This window comes from Pseudophryne corroboree, chromosome 4 (genome assembly GCF_028390025.1).
Source record: "Pseudophryne corroboree isolate aPseCor3 chromosome 4, aPseCor3.hap2, whole genome shotgun sequence".
In the NCBI taxonomy this organism is placed as follows: domain Eukaryota; kingdom Metazoa; phylum Chordata; class Amphibia; order Anura; family Myobatrachidae; genus Pseudophryne; species Pseudophryne corroboree.
The window spans coordinates 830,051,507-830,074,789 of record NC_086447.1 but is presented as its reverse complement, the minus strand read 5'-3'; the positions used below and the strand labels follow the sequence as shown (position 1 = coordinate 830,074,789).

General features: G+C 46.8%; 1 protein-coding gene across 1 annotated transcript in view; it reads left to right on the top strand.

The window, feature by feature from the left end:
• Positions 1-23,283, top strand: part of LOC134910470 (serine palmitoyltransferase 3-like) — a 312,941-nt gene that overhangs the window by 278,165 nt on the left and 11,493 nt on the right. The window contains exons 10-12 of the mRNA XM_063918543.1: positions 14-140; positions 2,003-2,138; positions 3,107-3,236. Coding sequence (XP_063774613.1) covers positions 14-140; positions 2,003-2,138; positions 3,107-3,236 — 393 coding nt within the window. The remainder of the gene's footprint in view (positions 1-13; positions 141-2,002; positions 2,139-3,106; positions 3,237-23,283) is intronic.

Below are 23,283 nucleotides of genomic sequence, written 5' to 3'. Positions count from 1 at the left end.
ATTTCATCTCCAGGACCTTGTGGACTACTTAAGAAGTCATTCACACAGTGCACTTTATGCAGCATCTATGTCGCCACCTGTGGCAGAGCAGATCATCAGGGTGATGAAGTGCATCATGGGACGCGATGGGACAATGTCCGGTAAGAACCTTGTTTCCCTCTGAGCTTCTGAGGTTTTAAAGATGCACAAACATGTTGCAGTTGTTCTGCAATGTAACAAAGCTTATTTGTAAAATATTAGCCTTTGAAATGACCATATGCAAAACAATGATTTATCACTGTATGTACCAGACTGATGGCATTATATATACACAGGGAGAGCAAGAGAAGGGAGAGGGACCCTATTTCATACTGTATGTATTGCTGTTGGGTTGGTGGCTTTAGGTGTTCCATAATGTGCATTGAGCTTCCAGTCCCAGTATAATCATTCTGGAGGTTCCAGCTTAGGAATCAGCACTACAGTAAGTGTCCGCCTTCCGGAGATAGTGGCGCTAAAGAAGAAGAAAGGGGTAGGGCAGGGAGAGAGTTCAGTATATTCTTTTCATTTAAAGGCATAGAACATGAATGGTGGTGATAGAAGGTGTGGTGGTAGGATACAGGGACGCTTTGGGGCGGTTTGGGAACTAAAAGTGGCCCTGGAAAATTTGTAGAAGCAGCCTCACATTTAATATACCTTTTCAACTCCTCTGCTTCTTGGTGTCCTAGCTATATTTGAGTTCATGCCTCCCTCTTCTACTATAGAAGTTATCCCCTGGTTCCCTAAGTATTTTTGTCCCTCTGCCTGTCCCTTCCTTGTCACATCACTAATTCCATCTATTCAATATCCTTTCCTATGAATGACACCCACGCCAAACCATTCTAATTATATGTGTTCATTGTCTTCATTCTTCATATGTGTTGTCTTCATATGTGTTCATTCTTCTGGACTTACAGTGTCTATCTAAGACCACCCTACTAGGGCAGTACAGAGGGTGTAGGGCAGTATGGCTGGTGTAATGGTTAGCATTGCTTCTTCACAGCACTGAGGTCCTTGGTCGATTCCCACCAGATCCATAACTGTCTGGAGTTTGTATATTCTCCCCGTGCTTGCGTGGGTTTCCCCCGGGCTACTCTGAAAATCCTCCTACAATCCAAAATTATACGGGTAGGTTAATTGGCTCCCGACAAAAAATAACCCTAGCGTATAAGTGTGTGCATGTACATGGGCAGACTAGATGGGCCAAGTGGTTCGTATCTGCCATAAAAATTCCATGTTTCATGTATTATTGTGATGCAATGTCTGCCCCCTCCCTCCTTTTTATTTCTGTAAACCCCCCCCCCCCCCCCCCCCAATTTTATTTGAAAAACTAATAAAAATGAATCTTGAGGGGAAAAAAATCTACGTTTCTATGTCCTGAGTTATTCTTCTGGACCTATAGTGTCCATCTAAGACACCTCTGTCCTGCCTTATTCTTCTGAACCTACAGCATTTATCTGAACTCACCCTGTCCTGCTTTATTCTATTGTGTCCATTTGAAACCACCCTGTTCTGCCTCATTCTCTGAACTTATAGTTCCCATCTGAGATCACCCTGCCCTACCTCATTCTCTGAACCTATAGTGTCCATCTGAGATCACCCTGACCTGACTCATTCTCTGAACCTATAGTGTCCATCTGAGACCACCCTGTCCTGACTCATTCTCTGAACCTATAGTGTCCATCTGAGACTACCCTGTAGTGCCTTATTCTCTGAACCTATAGTGTCCATCTGAGACCACCCTGTTCTGCCTTAGTCTCTGAACCTATAGTGTCCACCTAGGCCAGCCTCAGTCTGTCATACTTTTGTCGTGTTTTTCTCCATTTCTTGTAATTCCTCTAAGTATCCTGAATCCATACAGTATCTCATTGGAAGACAATTTTTAATTACAGAAATTGCTAAGCACAGACACTTTGATGGCCAAAATGTTTTCATTTCTGTCAAAATTGTCAATCGTACTTGATGAAACACTGCTTTTGCATCTTAGGTCTGAAAAGAGTACATCAGCTCGCAGAGAACACCAGGTACTTCAGGCAGAGGTTGCATAACATGGATCTGATTATATATGGGAATGAAGATTCCCCTGTTGTCCCTGTGCTCATGTACATGCCAAGCAAAGTAGGGTAAGTACTTAATATTATTTCTGTCAGTCTACAAACAATACTGTTCTATATTCAATCATTTTCTAACCCTTTACAACAGAAGAAAAGTGGCAGTACGGATGGTATAATGGTTAGCGTTACTGCCTCACAGCACTGAGGTCATGGGTTCGATTCCCTCCATGGCTCTACCTGTGTGGAGTTTGTGTATTCTTCTCATGCTTGTGTCGGTTCCTCACACAATCCAAAAATATACTGGTAGGTTAATTAGCTGCCGACAAAAAATAACCTAGTGGGTAAGTGTGTGTCTACAGGTGTTTAGGGAAGACTAGATGGGCCAAGTGGTTCTTATCTACTGTCAAATTCAATGTTTCTATAAAAGTTTGCTGGTAAATTAAGATATATGGTGGTTTCTAAAGCAGATTGAAACAAGCCTTTTTTTATTTCTAAGCACTATATAATTTTTATTAAAACCAACATTAAAACATGGAAAAGGTTATTTTGACTGTACATTGGGGTCTTACAGATGGTGGTGGCAGCGGATGACCGGCTGTCGGGATCCCGGTGGTCAAGATGCCATCGCCGGGATCCCGGTCACGGACAATGCAGACGGTCAGCATGCCGACACACAGGGACTATTCCCACTTATGGGTGTTCAAGGGGCTCCATTGCGCCCCTCCCCCCCTCCCACCGCCTCACTGCCATTCTGCCGCCCGGGGTCGGTATGCTGACCTCCGGGATCCCGAAAGCCGGCAAAACAATCTCAACCCGATGTCATGGCACTGTTATTGCATTTAATCTCTCCCCACTTCACTACAGTAGGATTATTATCTGACTTCTACTAAAGTTAGTGGGATGTAGTGTATGATGCCCTACAGCATGTTCACTAAGTCTGCTCCAGCTGTATACTGGCGAGTCTTCAGGAAACAAATATATACTATCACAGCTCTGCAAAAATGTAAAATTTGGGGTGTTTTGCTTTTTATTCACAGGGCATTTGCACGACATATGCTGGAGAAGAAAATTGGTGTTGTCATAGTTGGGTTCCCAGCAACCCCTATTGCTGAGGCCAGAGTGAGATTTTGCATTTCAGCAAAGCATTCGAAGGAAATGTTGGACAGAGTATGTTGCTCCATTTACTCATCTCACTCTGTTTTGTAACTTTATATTTACTTGTCTTACAGTTGATATCGTTTGTAGCAAACATATTTTTCCTTCGAGTGAGTGAAGTTTCAAATATACAGTACTACTAAACTAAGCCACACATTTGCATGCAATCCTTGGAAGGGATCTGGTCAAGATCCCAGCGTTCGGAATACCAGCAGTCGGAATACCGACGCCGGAATACCGACACGGGGGGTAATTCTGAGTTGATCGCAGCAGCAAGTTTGTTAGCAATTGGCCAAAACCATGTGCACTGCAGGGGGAGCAGATATAACATGTGCAGAGAGAGTTAGATTTGGGTGGGTTATTTTGTTTCTGTGCAGGGTAAATACTGGCTGCTTTATTTTTACACTGCAATTTAGATTGCAGATTGAACACACCCCACCCAAATCTAACTCTCTCTGCACATGTTATATCTGCCTCCCCTGCAGTGCACATGGTTTTGCCCAACTGCTACAAAATTTCCTGCTGCGATCAACTTGGAATTACCCCCATGGTTTTGCCCACCTGCTAACAAATTTGCTGCTGCCATCAACTCAGAATTAGGCACACTGCTCGCAATGCCGAGGCTGGGATACCGATATGTATCGTAATGCCTGCGGGAAGTGAGGGGGTAGTGGTTAGGTTTAGGTTGTGGGGAGGGGGGTTAGGTTTAGTCACAACCTGGGAGGGTTAGGGTTAGGCTGCGGGGAGGGAGGTTAGGTTTATAGCATCACTGGGATGGTTAGGGTTATGCTACGGGGAGGGGGGGGGGGCTTTTAGGGCTAGGCTGCAGGTAATGAATGTTAGGGTTGGGTGGTTGGCTATTAAGGATAGCATACTTACCTAGAAGGTGTCAGTATTCTGACCACCGGCATCCCAAGCGCCGGAATCCTGATACCATCCCCTTTGGAATGCCCTGGTCTAGTAGTATGGAATATTAATGTACGAAAGAATTCACTCACCAGTGGTATTTCAGTGCCTCCCCCCAATTCTTCTCATCTTCCTTAGAGCAGGTAGTGGGTGATCATTTGCCCACCGAGTGACAACCTGAGAGAACTTACCAATCACAGATAATGCATACAAAAGTAAACATGGAAAAAGACAATGTGGTACATTTATTACAGAGAAACCTGTTTGCAAAGAGGAGTTAATAGATTCCAAAGGGCGAATAGGATCACAATGAAATAGCAGGAAACAATAACACATAAATGCAATACAGCATAATACAACCACAGTTTGTACCTGAAGCAGTGATTCCCTTCAGCAGGAGGTACTTTAAGCTAACTTTAAAAGGACATAGTAAGGATGGGTGTGGTTCATCAAATCGACAGTGTCTAAGTCGACAATGTTTAGGTCGACCACTATAGGTCGACAGTCACTAGGTCGACATGGATGGAAGGTCGACAGGGTTTCTAGGTCGACATGTGCTAGGTCGACAGGTCTAAAGGTCGACATGAGGATTTTTTTTTGTGTCGTTTTCTTCGTAGAGTGACCGGGATCCCAAATTAGTGCACTGCGTCCCCTCGCATGGCTCGCTTCGCTCGCCATGCTTCGGGCATGGTGCCTTCGCTCCGCTACCGCTTCGCTCGGCACACTTTACCGTTCCAATCGTAGTCCACGTGGATCGTTAAATATGAAAAAATTTTAAAAAAGAAAAAAAATGTGAAAAACTCATGTCGACCTTTAGACCTGTCGACCTAGCACATGTCGACCTAGAAACCCTGTCGACCTTCCATCCATGTCGACCTAGTGACTGTCGACCTATAGTGGTCGACCTAAACATTGTCGACCTAGACACTGTCGATCTTCAGACCGGATCCCAGTAAGGATACGCTAGAAAAACCTGTGTGTGTGTGTGTATATATATATATATATATATATATATATACACACACAGTGTATGTGTGTGTGTATATATATATATATATATATATATACACTGCTCAAAAAATAAAGGGAACACTTAAACAACACAATGTAACTCCAGGTCAATCACACTTCTGTGAAATCAAACTGTCCACATAGGAAGCAACACTGATTGACAATCAATTTCACATGCTGTTGTGCAAATGGAATAGACAACAGGTGGAAATTATAGGCAATTAGCAAGACACCCCCAATAAAGGAGTTGTTCTGCAGGTGGTGACCACAGACCACTTCTCAGCTCCTATGCTTTCTGGCTGATGTTTTGGTCACTTTTGAAAGCTGGCGGTGCTTTCACTCTAGTGGTAGCATGAGACGGAGTCTACAACCCACACAAGTGGCTCAGGTAGAGCAGCTTATCCAGGATGGCACATCAATGCGAGCTGTGGCAAGAAGGTTTGCTGTGTCTGTCAGCGTAGTGTCCAGAGCATGGAGGCGCTACCAGGAGACAGGCCAGTACATCAGGAGACGTGGAGGAGGCCGTAGGAGGGCAACAACCCAGCAGCAGGACCGCTATCTCCACCTTTGTGCAAGGAGGAACAGGAGGAGCACTGCCAGAGCCCTGCAAAATGACCTCCAGCAAGCCACACATGTGCATGTGTCTACTCAAACTAGAGATGTGCACCGGAAATTTTTTGGGTTTTGTGTTTTGGTTTTGGATTCGGTTCCGCGGCCGTGTTTTGGATTCGGACGCATTTTGGCAAAACCTCCCTGAAAATTTTTAGTCGGATTCGGGTGTGTTTTTGATTCGGGTGTTTATTTTCAAAAACCGCTCAAAAACAGCTTAAATCATAGAATTTGGGGGTAAATTTGATTCTATAGTATTATTAACCTCAATAACCACAATTTCCACTCATTTCCAGTCTATTCTGAACACCTCACACCTCACAATACTATTTTTAGTCCTAAAATTTGCACCGAGGTCGCTGGATGACTAAGCAAAGCGACCCAAGAGGGCGGCACAAACACCTGGCCCATCTAGGAATGGCACTGCAGTGTCTGACAGGATGGCACTTAAATAAATTGGCCCCAAACAGCACATGATGCAAAGAAAAGAGAAAAAGAGGTTCACTGTGGTCGCTGGACGGCTAAGCTAAGCGACACAAACACCTCAATATCACTGGAATTATTTGTTCTAATCAATGGTATTATTGGTCCAAATCACTGGAAGAAAATTACAAAATCAGTGAAATTATTCGTTCTAATCAATGGTATTATTGGTCCAAATCACTGGAAGAAAATGACAAAATCACTGTAATTATTCGTTCTAATCAATGGTATTATTGGTCCAAATCACTGGAAGAAAATGACAAAATCACTGGAATTATTCGTTCTAATCAATGGTATTATTGGTCCAAATCACTGGAAGAAAATGACAAAATCACTGGAATTATTCGTAAACATTTGTAGAAAGTCGCTGCTTTCTGATTAGAGAAATGCTCAGATATTCCTGCGAATCCACAATCCCTTCCCAGAGGAAAAAGAAATTGAGAAACCGTTGTTTGAGAATGTTTGTTCTCTTTCCCTTACAAAGGAACAAACCACTTTCCAAGAAGACTGACGTTTTTGGGATTATGGAGACATGGGGGTATATTTACTAAAATTCGTATTTTTACGAATGAGATTAAAGTTCAAACACGAATGACATCGAAAGTGTAAAATTGAAACTTTTTGAATTTATTACGGCTAATTTACTAAGATGTCGTATTCTGCATTTTGGAATTTTCCGATGTCGATGTCATTCGTATTTTTTGGCAGTGTTTTACGGAAGCGAATTGTAAAACACTGCCGACATTAACACAATGAATCTCGGCCGGATCTGTGAGATCCGTGCTGGGCTTCATTGTGCACCTTTCGTAAAAAAAAGAACATTGTAAAAAAAAATGTAAAAAAATGCGTGGGGTCCCCCCCCCTAAACAAAACCAGCCTCGGGCTCTTTGAGCCGGTCCTGGTTCACAAAATATGTGGAAAAAAATGACCGGGGTTCCCCCATATTTCATAAACCAGCACCGGGCTCTGCGCCTGGTCCTGGTTCCAAAAATACGGGGGACAAAAAGCGTAGGGGTAGCACCGGGCTCCACTAGCCAGGTACATAATGCCACAGCCGGGGGACACTTTTATATTGGTCCCTGCGGCCCTGGCATTACATACCCAACCAGTCACCCCTGGCCGGGGTACCCTGGAGGAGTGGGAACCCCTTAAATCAAGGGGTCCCCCCCCTCCAGCCACCCAAGGGCCAGGGGTGAAGCCCGAGGCTGTCCCCCCCATCCAAGGGCGGCGGATGGGGAGCTGATAGCCTTTTGTGAAAATGAGAATATTGTTTTTAGTAGCAGTACTACAAGTCCCAGCAAGCCTCCCCCGCAAGCTGGTACTTAGAGAACCACAAGTACCAGCATGTGGTGGAAAACCGGGCCCGCTGGTACCTGTAGTACTACTACTATAAAAATACCCCAAAAAAAACAGGACACACACACCATGAAAGTAAAATTTTCTTACATACATGCACACCACCATACATACATACTTACCTATGTTCACACGTGGCTCGGTCCTCTTCTCCATGTAGAATCCTAGGGGTACCTGTGAAAAAACTTATACTCACATAATCCAGGGTATCTTCTTTCCTTTGTATAATCCACGTACTTGGCAAAAAAATAAAACGGAAACCCGACCACGCACTGAAAGGGGTCCCATGTTTACACATGGGAGCCCTTTCCCCGACTGCCAGGACCCCCCCTGACTCCTGTCAAAGAGGGTCCCTTCAGCCAATCAGGGAGCGCCACGTCGTGGCACTCTCCTAATTGGCTGTGTGCTCCTGTAGTGTCTGTCAGGCAGCACACGGCACAGATACAATGTAGCGCCTATGCGCTCCATTGTAGCCAATGGTGGGAACTTTGCGGTCAGCGGTGAGGTTACTTTCGGTCAACCGCTGACCGCAAAGTTCCCACTATTGGCTACAATGGAGCGCATAGGCGCTACATTGTATCTGTGCCGTGTGCTGCCTGACACACACTACAGGAGCACACAGCCAATCAGGAGAGTGCCACGACGTGGCGCTCCCTGATTGGCTGAAGGGACCCTCTTTGACAGGAGTCAGGGGGGGTCCTGGCAGTCAGGGAAAGGGCTCCCATGTGTAAACATGGGACCCCTTTCAGTGCGTGGTCGGGTTTCCGTTTTATTTTTTTGCCAAGTACGTGGATTATACAAAGGAAAGAAGATACCCTGGATTATGTGAGTATAATTTTTTTCACAGGTACCCCTAGGATTCTACATGGAGAAGAGGACCGAGCCACATGTGAACATAGGTAAGTATGTATGTATGGTGGTGTGCATGTATGTAATAAAATTTTACTTTCACAGTGTGTGTGTCCTGTTTTTTTGGGGGTATTTTTTTTGTAGTAGTACTACAGGTACCAGCGGGCCCGGTTTTCCACCGCATGCTGGTACTTGTGGTTCTCCAAGTACCAGCTTGCGGGGGAGGCTTGCTGGGACTTGTAGTACTGCTACTAAAAACAATATTCACATTTTCACAAAAGGCTATCAGCCCCCCATCCGCCGCCCTTGGATGGGGGGGACAGCCTCGGGCTTCACCCCTGGCCCTTGGGTGGCTGGAGGGGGGGACCCCTTGATTTAAGGGGTTCCCACTCCAGGGTACCCCGGCCAGGGGTGACTAGTTGGGTATGTAATGCCAGGGCCGCAGGGACCAATATAAAAGTGTCTCCCGGCTGTGGCATTATGTACCTGGCTAGTGGAGCCCGGTGCTGGTTTCAAAAATACGGGGGACCCCTAAGCTTTTTGTCCCCCGTATTTTTGGAACCAGGACCCAGGCGCAGAGCCCGGTGCTGGTTTATGAAATATGGGGGAACCCCGGTCATTTTTTTCCACATATTTTGTGAACCAGGACCGGCTCAAAGAGCCCGAGGCTGGTTTTGCTTAGTGGGGGGGACCCCACGCATTTTTTGTCCAGCAACTTTAACACAATCCAACCCCTTCCCACTGATAAACATGCACGGATCTCATGGATCCGTGCATGCCTATCGGAACACGGTAAAAAAAAGCAGGTCTATTTTATTTTAGCTTTTTTTTACGAATTGTATTTTTTCACGGCAGTGTTTGGCTATTGCCGGCAGTGTTTGTGAATTACACTTTTTAGTAAATTACCGAGTTCTACCAAATAACAGGCGTATTTGACCGATGGTGTATTCATTCGTAATTTTTTTCTTTGACTTCCAAAAAAATACGAATGCCCTCATCACTGCCGAGATTTGAGTTTAGTAAATTCCCGAGATGACACTTTGAAGAAAAAACACCATCTCGGTCAAAATCGGGAGCTTAGTAAATATACCCCATAATGTTTTTTAATATAAATCCTAAAGCAGGTGGTGTAGTAGAGCAAAAGAGTGCAAGAGACCAGCCATGCAGTTTCTGAAATATTATGACAAAATGTTACTGTATTTCATAAGCACTCATTCCTAACTCTGCTAAGTACTGTATGGTATACTGTATCTGGCTACCATGAGGTAGTTGTCCATTATTTCAGCTTCCATTGACCTTTTTGAAAGCGGTGGAAGTTATCGATTCTTTTTTTTTTTTTCTCCCTATTTTTAATTTTCTCCTGCATAGCCCAGTAAAATGTTGTAATGTTAAGTATTGACTTGTGCCTTCTGGGGGTCCACTTCTTCACCAAACCCAGCCAATCTCATCCTAACCCTCTGTTCCACGTTCTTTATGTACCCCATCTGTGTCACCCATGTTTGTCTACCCCTTCCCTTTAGATTGTAAGCTCTCATGAGCAGGGCCCTCTTCCCTCATGTGCTTATCCTTTGTCTTACTTTAATAATCTTCAACTGTACCACATCCAGCAGTCTTCTGCCACCTGATACTTATTCCAGTGTCATCTGCTGATGTAACTATGTTTATTTACCCTGTACTTGTCCTATACTGTCATCAACTGTAAGTTGCTGCTTTCCTGTTTGATTATTTATGTACTCTGTAATTGGGCACTGCGGAACCCTTGTGGCGCCATATAAATAAAGGATAATGATAATAATATAGGGTGTAAAATCACCAGGTGTATCTCACACATCGCTCAGTACAGTATACAGGGTGTATAATCCCCAGGTGTATCTCACACATCGCTCAGTACAGATTACAGGATGTATAATCACCAGATATATAACACACATCGCACAGTACAGTATATAGGGTGTATAATCCCCAGGTGTATCTCACACATCGCTCAGTACAGATTACAGGATGTATAATCAGTAATCACCAGGTGTATAACACACGTCGCATAGTACAGTATACATACTGGTCACAACAATGCAGCAGATATTGAGCACTGATCAGGATACTAGAAGTGACACAGAGCTGCAAGATACAGCAATGGCCTACTGTACTATATATGTATACTGCTGGTCACCAAAATGCTGCACTGTCCTACTATATACTGTTGTTAGGTTCCTGGTGCTCAGAAAAAGGGAGATGTTATGAAGTGAGTCCAGAGCACCAGGACGTAATACTGGATTTGGTGAAATGGAACAGGAATAGCCCCTGGCACCCTACCTCCGTTGTTTTACCCGTGTTGTCAATTCACGCTTGCAGGACTATGGTTTCTTGGGCCCATGGCAGCCGCATTTGAAGGGCGGATTAGGTTTGCCCAACTCCGATGCCCCCTCAGGTCTTAAAGAGAGACAAAGCGTGGACTGAGACAGGGTAATAACAAGGGGCCCTCTAACTGAAACAACCAAAGCCAGGGGCTACTAACTAGGCTAAAACTAAATGTATGTGCGGTTTGCCGCCAAAGGAAAAGAACAACAAAGGAAATGCTGACCACACACCGACACAATACTTTTGTGTACCGGCGGTGACAGCATAAGCAGAACCCTCTGCAAAACACCAGTGACAGATACAACCAAGGAATACAGCGGCCTAGGCCGACGGACGCGGCAAAGCCGCTACTCACGGAACCGGTACAAATACTGGCAAACGGACAGGAACCCCTAATGCTGCCGACACAGACTCTCAGAACTGGAGGACAGGCAGAATCCCAAACGACAGACCGGTGGACACCAAGAAGCCAGAAACTCGACCAGGCACAGGCAAAGCCACAGGACTTCTGGACAGGAACGCTTCACGGCAGGACACGGGATCAGACACAGGAATCAACACAGGAAGCAGCTAGACAGGAGCTCAGGAACTGGCAGGAACAAGCTCAGAACTCAAGCACTCTGGAAGACTGGAAACCTAGAAATATCACCAGCGTCTGTGAATTGCACTCAGTCAGCATATAACAGAGAGGCCTAATTAATTATGTCGTGCAGCTGCCCCGTTGCATGACTCCAAACTGACAAGATGCAATTAGCAGACAGGTGAGACCAACCACATGGAAACAGGCTGCAATTACACAGACTCACCACTGACAGCAAACAAATATCTTCTAAACCAGAGCAAAAGGAAATCCTGGCCTGCAAGAGAACTATAAACATAAAATAGGAATGAACCACTACCTGTGGTTCATAACAGTATCCTCTCCTTAAGGGTGAGCTCCGAGCACCCCATGACACCCACGGGGAACATAAACAGAAGTATAACATAAAATACATAACCAAAGTGAAACATAGGAATGAGCCACAGCCGTGGCTCATAACATTACCCCCCCCCCCCCTTGAGGTGTTATGATTCCAGCACTCCTGGTCAGAGGAGATCTTATGACAATGACTGGAGCACTGGAATGGAATGCTGGGAACGGGAGCAGGAAAGAATAATAGCCCCTGGCGCCCTAACTCTGTTGTCTCACCCGTGCTATCGGAAATCCCTTGCGAGACTATGGTTTCTTGAGCCCTTGGCAGCCGCGTTTGAAGGGCGGATTATGTCTGCCCAACTCCGATGCCCCCCGGTCTTAATGAGAGACAAAGGGAAATCCGAGGCAGGATGATAACAAGAGGACCTCTAGCTAACAACAGGCCAGGGGCTACGAGCTAACTAAAAAACCTAAAGTATGTGCGGAAAAACCGCCAGGGAAAAGGACAACCAAAATCCACTTGTCCAATACTCCTACCCGGCACCGCCGGATACCAGAGTGGACCTGTGGAAGCGGAACCCTCCGCAAAATGCTCCAAACACAAATAATAAAGGGTAAATCGGCCGAGCCGCTACACACGGCAGAGCCGCGATTCACGAACACCACTGGATGTTAAACGGTGATCGGTCAGGACTCCAGGGACGAGATGATAACTCCCGAGTACAGGACTTCAGAGGACTGGAACGACCGGATACAGCAAGACTGGAAACAGACTCTCAGCAACCAAAGACAGCATGCAGGAAGCTATTACCGGCGTCTGTGAGAAGCCCTGAGAGTGTATTTAAACAGGAGTCCTCCAATCAGCTGCTGACAGAGCTGATTAGAATGAATGCCATGCAGCTGCCTTGCTGCACGGCCAGAGATCAGGTGCACCTATTAATTAAACAGGACCCAGCAACGGGGAACGCGGTCCGCCAGTGGCGCCCCTGTTGCTAGGGTCCGTGCGGCTCAGCGCGCCCGGCGTCTAGCGTTGCTAGGGAGCCGGCGGCTGTACGCGCACGGCGTCCCTAGTTGCTAGGCACCGGGCCGCGCAGACGAGCGGACCCCGGCGCCTAAAAGTACCCCCCCCTTGAGGAGGGGTCAAGGAACCCCTAAAGCCAGGTTTCCGAGGAAATTCCCGAAAAAATGCCCTCTTGAGCCTCGGGGCATGAAGATCCTTATCCAAGACCCAAGACCTTTCCTCCGGACCATAGCCTCTCCAGTACACCAGAAAATAAAGCCGGCCCCGGGACAATTTGGAATCGAGAACCTTCTCCACCAAGAACTCCTGTTGTCCCTGTACATCCACCGGAGATCTACCCTGAGAGATCCTCCTTGGAAATCTACTGGAAGAAACGTATAGTTTCAACAGGGAGCAATGAAACGTATTTCCAATCCTAAGAGATCTTGGTAAACGTAACCGGAAGGCAACTGGGTTGACTCTTTTAATAATAAGAAATGGCCCAATAAATTTGGGTCCCAATCTAGCCGAGGATTGTCGAAGCCTGATGTTACGAGTCGACAACCATACCCTATCTCCCACCTTAAAAGTGCAAGGACGTCGGAGCCTGTCAGAAAATTTCTTCTCTCGAAAGGCCGCTTTTCTGAGAGCAAGGTGCACTTTTTTCCAAATGGCTCTGAGATGGGAGGTTAAGGTTAGCGGGGAGACTGAGGAATGATGAAAAAAAGAATTAGCTCTGGGGTGAAAACCAAAAACTGAAAAGAATGGAGACACTTTAGTGGAGGAATGACAGGAATTATTGTAAGCAAACTCCGCCAACGGAAGAAACTCGGACCAATCATTCTGGAGTTTGGCTGAATACAAACGCAAATACTGTTTCAATGATTGGTTAACTCGCTCGGTTTGCCCGTTGGATTGTGGGTGGTAACCGGATGATAACGACAATTTCATCTTTAATGAAGCACAAAAACACTTCCAGAATTGTGCGATGAATTGTGGACCCCGATCAGAAACAATATCAGTAGGCAACCCATGAAGTCTGAAAACATGGCGGAGAAACAAAACTGCCAACCCTTGGGCAGATGGCAGTCGGGGAAGAGCAATGAAATGAGCCATCTTGCTAAAACGGTCCACTACCACCCATATGACTCGGAATCCGGCTGAAAGGGGAAGGTCTACCACAAAATCCATGGAAATAGGAGACCATGGCCTGAGAGGGACATTTAAGGGCATAAGTTGCCCGATAGGCAAGGAACGGGGAACCTTATGCTGTGCACAAACCTGACATGAAAAAACAAACTCCTTAACGTCTTTAGAAAGACCAGGCCACCATACTGAGCGGGAGACTAACTCCAAAGTCTTAGAGATTCCCGGATGCCCGGAAACTTTGTTATCATGGAATTCAGTCAAAACAGTAGCTCTCAAAAACTCAGGGACGTAAAGACGACCAGCAGGAGTATTTCCAGGAGCTTGGTGTTGAAGCTGTTTTAACTGGGTAAATAAATCTTGTGTGAGGCCTGCCCAAATGACCGAAGATGGAAGTATGGGAGTAACAGGACTGTTATTGTGAACCGGAAGAAAACTGCATGACAGGGCATCAGCCTTGGTATTCCTGGAACCAGGCCTGAAAGTGATTATGAATTTGAAACGAGTAAAAAATAAAGCCCAACATGCCTGCCGGGCATTAAGCCGCTTAGCTGATTCGATGTATTGCAGGTTTTTATGGTCAGTCAATACTGAAATGGTATGTTTTGCTCCCTCCAGCCAATGTCTCCACTCCTCGAAAGCCCACTTTATCGCCAGTAACTCCCGATTACCAACGTCATAGTTGGATTCAGCGGAGGAGAATTTCCTGGACATAAAGGCACAAGGATGTAACTCCAGAGACTCCGGATCCTTTTGAGAAAGGATAGCCCCCACTCCAACCTCCGAGGCATCAACCTCCACAACAATTGGGATGTCTGAGGACTGGAGCCGAGACAAAGGCTTGTTTCAAGGCCCGAAAGGACAACTCAGCTTCACGCGACCAGTTGGTAGGATCTGCTCCTTTCTTTGTCAGAGCTACAATGGGAGCAACCAGGTCAGAAAAAGAATGAATGAACCTCCTATAATAATTCGCAAACCCTAAAAAGCGCTGAATTGCTTTTAAATTGGTGGGTTGCGCCCAACTAAGGATGGCCTGGAGCTTCTTTGGTTCCATGGAAAATCCCTGAGGGGAAATAATGTACCCTAAAAAAGATACCTCCGTGACATGAAACTCACACTTCTCCAGCTTGGCATATAAATGATTCTCACGTAACTTCTGAAGAACCAGACGCACCTGGGTAACATGTTGTTCCATTGATTCAGAATAAATCAGGATGTCGTCTAAGTAAACGACCACGAATTTCCCTAGGAAGTCACGGAGCACATCATTAATGAGGTCTTGAAAAACTGCTGGAGCATTGGACAAGCCGAACGGCATCACCAGGTACTCGTAGTGACCTGACTGAGTACTGAAGGCCGTCTTCCACTCATCTCCAGATTTGATTCGGATGAGGTTGTACGCTCCTCTAAGGTCAATTTTAGAAAAAATCACAGCCGAACGTAGCTGATCAAAGAGTACAGATATCAGCGGCAAAGGATAAGTATTTTTAACTGAGATCTTATTCAGGGCTCTAAAGTCAATGCAAGGTCTAAGCGAGCCATCCTTTTTCTCCACAAAGAAGAAACCTGCACTTAAAGGAGATTTTGATGGTCTAATAAATCCTTTCCCTAGGCTCTCCTTAACATAATCATTCATGGCCGCAGTTTCTGGCCCGGATAAAGCATATAATCTTCCCTTTGGTAATGCGGCACCAGGAATAAGCTCAATAGCACAATCATACGGCCGATGAGGATGCAGAATGTCCGCATTGCCTTTGGAGAACACATCAGCAAACGCCTGGTATTCCACAGGAATGAGTTCAGGAATGGCAGCTGCTACTCTGACTGGAAACGTAATACATTCCCTATCACAAAAGGTACCCAATTGTGAAATCTCCCCCGACCGCCAATCAATGGTGGGATTATGAAAGGCCAGCCAAGGGTGACCCAGAACTACTGGAACTGCTGGGCAATGAGTAAGGAAGAACTCGGTTTTTTCAGAATGTAGAGCTCCTACTGTAAGCAATACAGGGGGTGTACGTAGAGAAATAACCCCATTGGACAGTGGACTCCCATCTAAGCCATGCATGGTGACACACCTACCCAAAGGTAACTGAGGAATGCCTAAGGCCTTAGCCCAAGTTAAATCCATAAAGTTTCCTGCAGCTCCACTGTCAACAAAAGCCGACACCGAAGAACTGAGGCTGCCAAAGGAAACTTTAACTGGGACTAAAAGGGAGTTATTCGAGGAGATAAGCTGCAGACCTAGGTGAACCCCCTCACAATTCACCTGGTCAAAGCGTTTCCCGACTTGTTCGGACAATTACGAGAAAAATGTCCCTTACCCCCACAGTACAGGCAAAGACCAGAATTTTGCCTTCTGGCTCTTTCTTCAGGAGACAGCCGGGAGAGACCCATCTGCATGGGCTCCTCTACGTCCTCAGGAATGGAATATACACACGGACTTGACCTTACAGGTGCTCCTTTTTCAGCCCTCCGCTCTCTGAGACGACGATCTATCTTAATAGAAAGCTCCATGAGCTTATCGAGAGTCTCAGGAGCGGGGTACTGAAGGAGACTGTCTTTTATAGACTCTGATAAGCCGAGGCGAAACTGACTGCGCAGGGCTGGGTCATTCCAGCCACAGTCGTTCGACCAACGGTGAAACTCCGTACAATAAACCTCTGCAGGATTTCTACCCTGTCTGAGAGCGCGCAACTGACTTTCAGCGGACGCCTCTCTATCAGGGTCATCATACAAGAGCCCTAAAGACCCAAAAAAAGCGTCCACTGACAACAATGCCGGATACTCTGCTTTTAAACCAAATGCCCAGGTCTGAGGATCCCCCTGGAGCAAAGAAATAATAATCCCGACCCGCTGAGATTCAGTACCCGAGGAAATCGGTCTTAAACGAAAATAAAGTTTACAGGATTCTTTAAAATTAAAAAACTCTTTCCTATCACCAGAAAAACGGTCAGGCAAATGCATCTTTGGTTCAGGAACTACCTTCGGGGAAGCTCACAAAAGATCTTCCTGCGACTTCACCCGAAGAGAAAGATCCTGAACCATCTGAGTAAGTTCTTGAATCTGGCTGACTAAGAGCTGACCAGGATTTGGCCCTAAACCTGTAGGATTCATGAGGCCGATAAACTCTCACAAAACTGAATAAGAAAAAATTAAACCCTGTTTAATTTTAAGTTTTGGTTTGGCCGGTAATAATGTTATGATTCCAGCACTCCTGGCCAGAGGAGATCTTATGACAATGACTGGAGCACTGGAATGGAATGCTGGGAACGGGAGCAGGAAAGAATAATAGCCCCTGGCGCCCTAACTCTGTTGTCTCACCCGTGCTATCGGAAATCCCTTGCGAGACTATGGTTTCTTGAGCCCTTGGCAGCCGCGTTTGAAGGGCGGATTATGTCTGCCCAACTCCGATGCCCCCCGGTCTTAATGAGAGACAAAGGGAAATCCGAGGCAGGATGATAACAAGAGGACCTCTAGCTAACAACAGGCCAGGGGCTACGAGCTAACTAAAAAACCTAAAGTATGTGCGGAAAAACCGGCAGGGAAAAGGACAACCAAAATCCACTTGTCCAATACTCCTACCCGGCACCGCCGGATACCAGAGTGGACCTGTGGAAGCGGAACCCTCCGCAAAATGCTCCAAACACAAATAATAAAGGGTAAAGCGGCCGAGCCGCTACACAAGGCAGAGCCGCGACTCACGAACACCACTGGATGTTAAACGGTGATCGGTCAGGACTCCAGGTACGAGATGATAACTCCCGAGTACAGGACTTCAGAGGACTGGAACGACCGGATACAGCAAGACTGGAAACAGACTCTCAGCAACCAAAGACAGCATGCAGGAAGCTATTACCGGCGTCTGTGAGAAGCCCTGAGAGTGTATTTAAACAGGAGTCCTCCAATCAGCTGCTGACAGAGCTGATTAGGTTGACTGCCATGCAGCTGCCTTGCTGCACGGCCAGAGATCAGGTGCACCTATTAATTAAACAGGACCCAGCAACGGGGAACGCGGTCCGCCAGTGGCGTCCCCATTGCTAGGGTCCGTGCGGCTCAGCGCGCCCGGCGTCTAGCGTTGCTAGGGAGCCGGCGGCTGTACGCGCACGACGTCCCTAGTTGCTAGGCGCCGGGCCGCGCAGACGAGCGGACCCCGGCGCCTAACATGAGGAGGGGTCAAAGGACCCCAAAATTCAGACTATCCAAAACAAGGGATAAAAAAAAAAACTGACACACTGGTCTAACAGACAAGAAAACAGAAACAAGCTGTAACAACAGCTTGTAACAGTGCCCTCCCCTTGACGGTGGCCACTGGACACAAGACAAGGGGGGGGAAAATATTTTTTTTTTTTTTATATATCAAGGCAAGAGTCAAAAATTATTTCTTTTTCTTCTTCTTCTTCTTCTTTTTACAAAGCTCTTTAGGTCTGACCAAGGTAATTCCCCAAACATTGTCTGAACTGATGGTACCACCCAGCAAGGCTGAACTTTCAGGCAAAGTACTCCTATTAGAAGAAGAAGACAGAAAAGCACATCCTGCAGTCAAAACAACGGGCTGAGACTCTTGTGCCGAGTTTACAGTATTTGGTGGACTCTCAGCAGACAAGACGGGTGACTTAGAGGAACCTGAACCAATTTCTTGGAACCATATCTTTTAATAACTGCATCACTGAATGCTGGGGGATCCTGAAGAATGGGATCTTCAGCTTTCATTAGGCTAGTCGCCCACTCAAAAGGCTCTCCTCTAAAGGAATAAATCAGATAGAGCACAAGGTTCTCTGAAGTGATGCCCAGAAATAGGTCTAGACAACATAATGATGTAATAGTGTTTGTAAAGCGCCAGAAATTGGACTAAGTCCCCATCAAAGATTATGGATGTTAAGATATCAACAGAGTCAGGATCTGTTCCCTTCCCATCTGACTGACTGGAGTGCTTTGCTAGGACCTGGTCACTATTGACCTTACTCGAGGCTGAGACTCTCTGAACCCCACCTGGGGCAGTGACTTTCTGAACCCCACCCGGGGCAGTGACTTTCTGAACCCCACCCGGGGCAGTGACTTTCTGAACCCCACCCGGGGCAGTGACTTTCTGAACCCCACCCGGGGACTTTCTGAACCCCACCCGGGGCAGTGACTTTCTGAACCCCACCCGGGGCAGTGACTTTCCGAACCCCACCCGGGGCAGTGACTTTCTGAACCCCACCCGGGGCAGTGACTTTCTGAACCCCACCCGGGGCAGTGATCTTCGGGAACCCCGCTGGGGTCAGCACCTCAGATTCTTTTACTGGGACCGAGCCGTCGGCCTCCCCCACTGGGACTGAGCCATTGGCCTCCCTTTCTGAGTCGATAATTATCGAAACTTCTCCCGGGACTATGACTTCCGGGACTTTTGCTGAAGCTATAACCTTCAGAACCTCCACAAATGCTATGCCTCTTAAGTTCTTTCCTGGGGAAGCGACCTCTAGACCCTTCTTTGAGGCTGCGTCTCTCGAGACCCCACTTGGGGATATTACTTCAAAGATCCCTTCTGGGGTTATACTTCTCGAGTTCCCTTCTAGAACTATGGTTTCAGATACTCTTTCTGGGGTTGCGCTTTTCAAGTCCCTACCTGGGGTAACAGCTTCTGAGACCCCTTCTGGTATGGACACCTGAGCTATAAAATTTGACGTCCCTCTATAACCTAGAGCAGGCCTGGCCAACCTGTGGCTCTCCAGCTGTTGAGAAACTACACATCCCAGCATGCACTGCCACAGTTTTACCATTTCCTAATAGCAAAAGTGTAGAAGGGCATGCTGGGACTTGTAGTTTCACAACATCTGGAGAGCCACAGGTTGGCCAGGCCTGACCTAGAGCATCGGGTACCGCTCCAGCGCTCTGGGTATCGGGTACCGCTCCAGCACTCTGGGCATCGGGTACCGCTCCAGCACTCTGGGCATCGGGTACCGCTCCAGCACTCTGGGCATCGGGTACCGCTCCAGCACTCTGGGCATCGGGTATCGCTCCAAGATCCTGAGCATCGGGCACCACTCCAGGACCCTGGGCAACGGGCACCACTCCAGGACTCTGGGCAACGGGCACCACTCCAGGACCCTGGGCATCGGGCACCACTCCAGGACCCTGGGCATCGGGCACCACTCCAGGACCCTGGGCATCGGGCACCACTCCAGGGGTGTGCAACTCTGCTTGAACAGGAAAATCAAGAGAGGAGAGAAACATTCTCTTTTGATTCCTGAATCTATAATGGGGCTCCCTTGCCCAAGGACCCCAATTATAGGACAGAGAGCTTTTTAGTGTGGGTTGTGTGACAAGTACCTCTGCCACAGTAGAGACAGGAGTAGGTCTTGTATCCTGACTCAGCTTGGCCAGAGGGCAAGACTTGTCACCACACTTTGGCTTGCGCAACTCACAGGTCTGCAGATAGTGGCCTAAACCCCCACAATATAGGCATAAGTTTAAGTTTCTGCGACGCAGACGCTCCTCTTCTGAGAGCCTGGGCCGCAGAAAACTTTTAAACCTTTTCTCTTCAATTAACCAGAGGATTCTCTTGTCACCATACTGTGAACAAGAGTCTCTTTAGAGATAGATGTACTCTCAGCGACTTCTGGCAAGATGAGCAAGATTTTAGTCAGAAGGTTTTGCAGTTGCTTTAAGGATTGCTGCAAAACTTCTAGTCGCTCAGGTCTCAAAGCACTGAAAGCAGAGTTCAGGGCTGAGAGAGATGTCTGCAGGGCTTGCATTGTAGACATAGGAGGATTTAAAACTAGATAAGACAAGGCAAGACTAGACAAGGCAAGACTAGACAAGGCAAGACTGAATTTTTTTAAACTAGACAAAACAAGACTGGATTTCTTTTTTTTTTCTTTTTTTTTTTAAATACCGGATTGGATTCTGCACTCTGAGTTCTAGACAGGACTGGATTTCTAAACACCGGACTGGATTCTGCACACTGAATTCTAGACAGGACTGGATTCTAAACACCGGACTGGATTCTAGACTAGACACTGGACTGGGCCAAAAAAGAAAAAAGTTTTATTTCTTTTTTGTGGGTTGGCTGGTGATAATGTTAGGTTCCTGGTGCTCAGAACAAGGGAGATGTTATGAAGTGAGTCCAGAGTACCAGGACGTAATACTGGATTTGGTGAAATGGAACAGGAATAGCCCCTGGCACCCTACCTCCGTTGTTTTACCCGTGTTCTCAATTCACGCTTGCAGGACTATGGTTTCTTGGGCCCATGGCAGCCGCGTTTGAAGGGCGGATTAGGTCTGCCCAACTCCGATGCCCCCTCAGGTCTTAAAGAGAGACAAAGCGTGGACTGAGACAGCGTAATAACAAGGGGCCCTCTAACTGAAACAACCAAAGCCAGGGGCTACTAACTAGGCTAAAACTAAATGTATGTGCGGTTTGCCGCCAAAGGAAAAGAACAACAAAGGAAATGCTGACCACACGCCGACACAATACTTTTGTGTACCGGCGGTGACAGCATAAGCAGAACCCTCTGCAAAACACCAGTGACAGATACAACCAAGGAATACAGCGGCCTAGGCCGACGGACGCGGCAAAGCCGCTACTCACGGAACCGGTACAAATACTGGCAAACGGACAGGAACCCCCAATGCTGCCGACACAGACTCTCAGAACTGGAGGACAGGCAGAATCCCAAACGACAGACCGGTGGACACCAAGAAGCCAGAAATTCGACCAGGCACAGGCAAAGCCACAGGACTTCTGGACAGGAACGCTTCACGGCAGGACACGGGATCAGACACAGGAATCGACACAGGGACTGACACAGGAATCGACACAGGAAGCAGCTAGACTGACACTGCTAGACAGGAGCTCAGGAACTGGCAGGAACAAGCTCAGAACTCAAGCACTCTGGAAGACTGGAAACCTAGAAATATCACCAGTGTCTGTGAATTGCACTCAGCCAGCATATAACAGAGAGGCCTAATTAATTATGTCGTGCAGCTGCCCCGTTGCATGACTCCAAACTGACAAGATGCAATTAGCAGACAGGTGAGACCAACCACATGGAAACAGGCTGCAATTACACAGACTCACCACTGACAGCAAACAAATATCTTCTAAACCAGAGCAAAAGGAAATCCTGGCCTGCAAGAGAACTATAAACATAAAATAGGAATGAACCACTACCTGTGGTTCATAACAGTATCCTCTCCTTAAGGGTGAGCTCCGAGCACCCCATGACACCCACAGGGAACATAAACAGAAGTATAACATAAAATACATAACCAAAATGAAACACAGGAATGAGCCACAGCTGTGGCTCATAACAACTGTTCACAATAATGCAGCACAGATATGGAATGGATACTTGCAGTGGCACAGAGCTGCAAGATACAGCAATGGCCTACTGTACAACTATATACTGTTGGTCACCAAAATGCTGCACTGTAATACTATATATACTGCTCACAAAAATGCAGCACAGATATGGAATGGATACTTGCAGTGACACAGAGCTGCAAGATACAGCAATGTCCTACTGTACAACTATATACTGTTGGTCACCAAAATGCTGCACTGTAATACTATATATACTGCTCACAAAAATGCAGCACAGATATGGACTGGATACTTGCAGTGACACAGAGCTGCAAGATACAGCAATGGCCTACTGTATAACTATATACTGTTGGTCACCAAAATGCTGCACTGTAATACTATATATACTGCTCACAAAAATGCAGCACAGATATGGAATGGATACTTGCAGTGACACGGAGCTGCAAGATACAGCAATGGCCTACTGTACTGTACTACTATAATTATGTACTGGTGGTCCCCAGTCCCCACAATAAAGCACACTGAGCAGAAATATAGAGCGTTTTCAGGCAGAGAACGTAGATATTTGCAGCACACTGAGCACAGATATTTGCAGCACACTGAGCACAGATTACGGAGCTTTTCAGGGAGAGAACGCAGCCACGTCCTGTCCGTTCAATCTCCAATGCACGAGTGAAAATGGCGACGACGCACGGCTCTTTATATAGAATACGAATCTCACGAGAATCCGAGGCTGCCCCGGAACCATGTAAAATAGGTGAAGTTCGGGGGGGTTCGGATCTCGGAGAACCGAACCCGTTCATCTCTAACTCAAACGATCATAAACAGACTCCATGAGGGTGGTATGAGGGCCCAACGTCCACAGGTGGGGGTTGTGCTTTCAGGCCAACACCGTGCAGGACGTTTGGCATTTGCCAGAGAACACCAAGATTAGCAAATTCGCCACTGGCGCCCTGTGCTCTTCACAGATGAAAGCAGGTTCTCTCTGAGCACATATGACAGACGTGATAGAGACTGGAGACGCCAAGGAGAACATTCTGCTGCCTATAACATCCTCCAGCATGACCAGTTTGGCAGTGGGTCAGTAATGGTGTGGGGTGGCATTTCTTTGGGGGGCCGC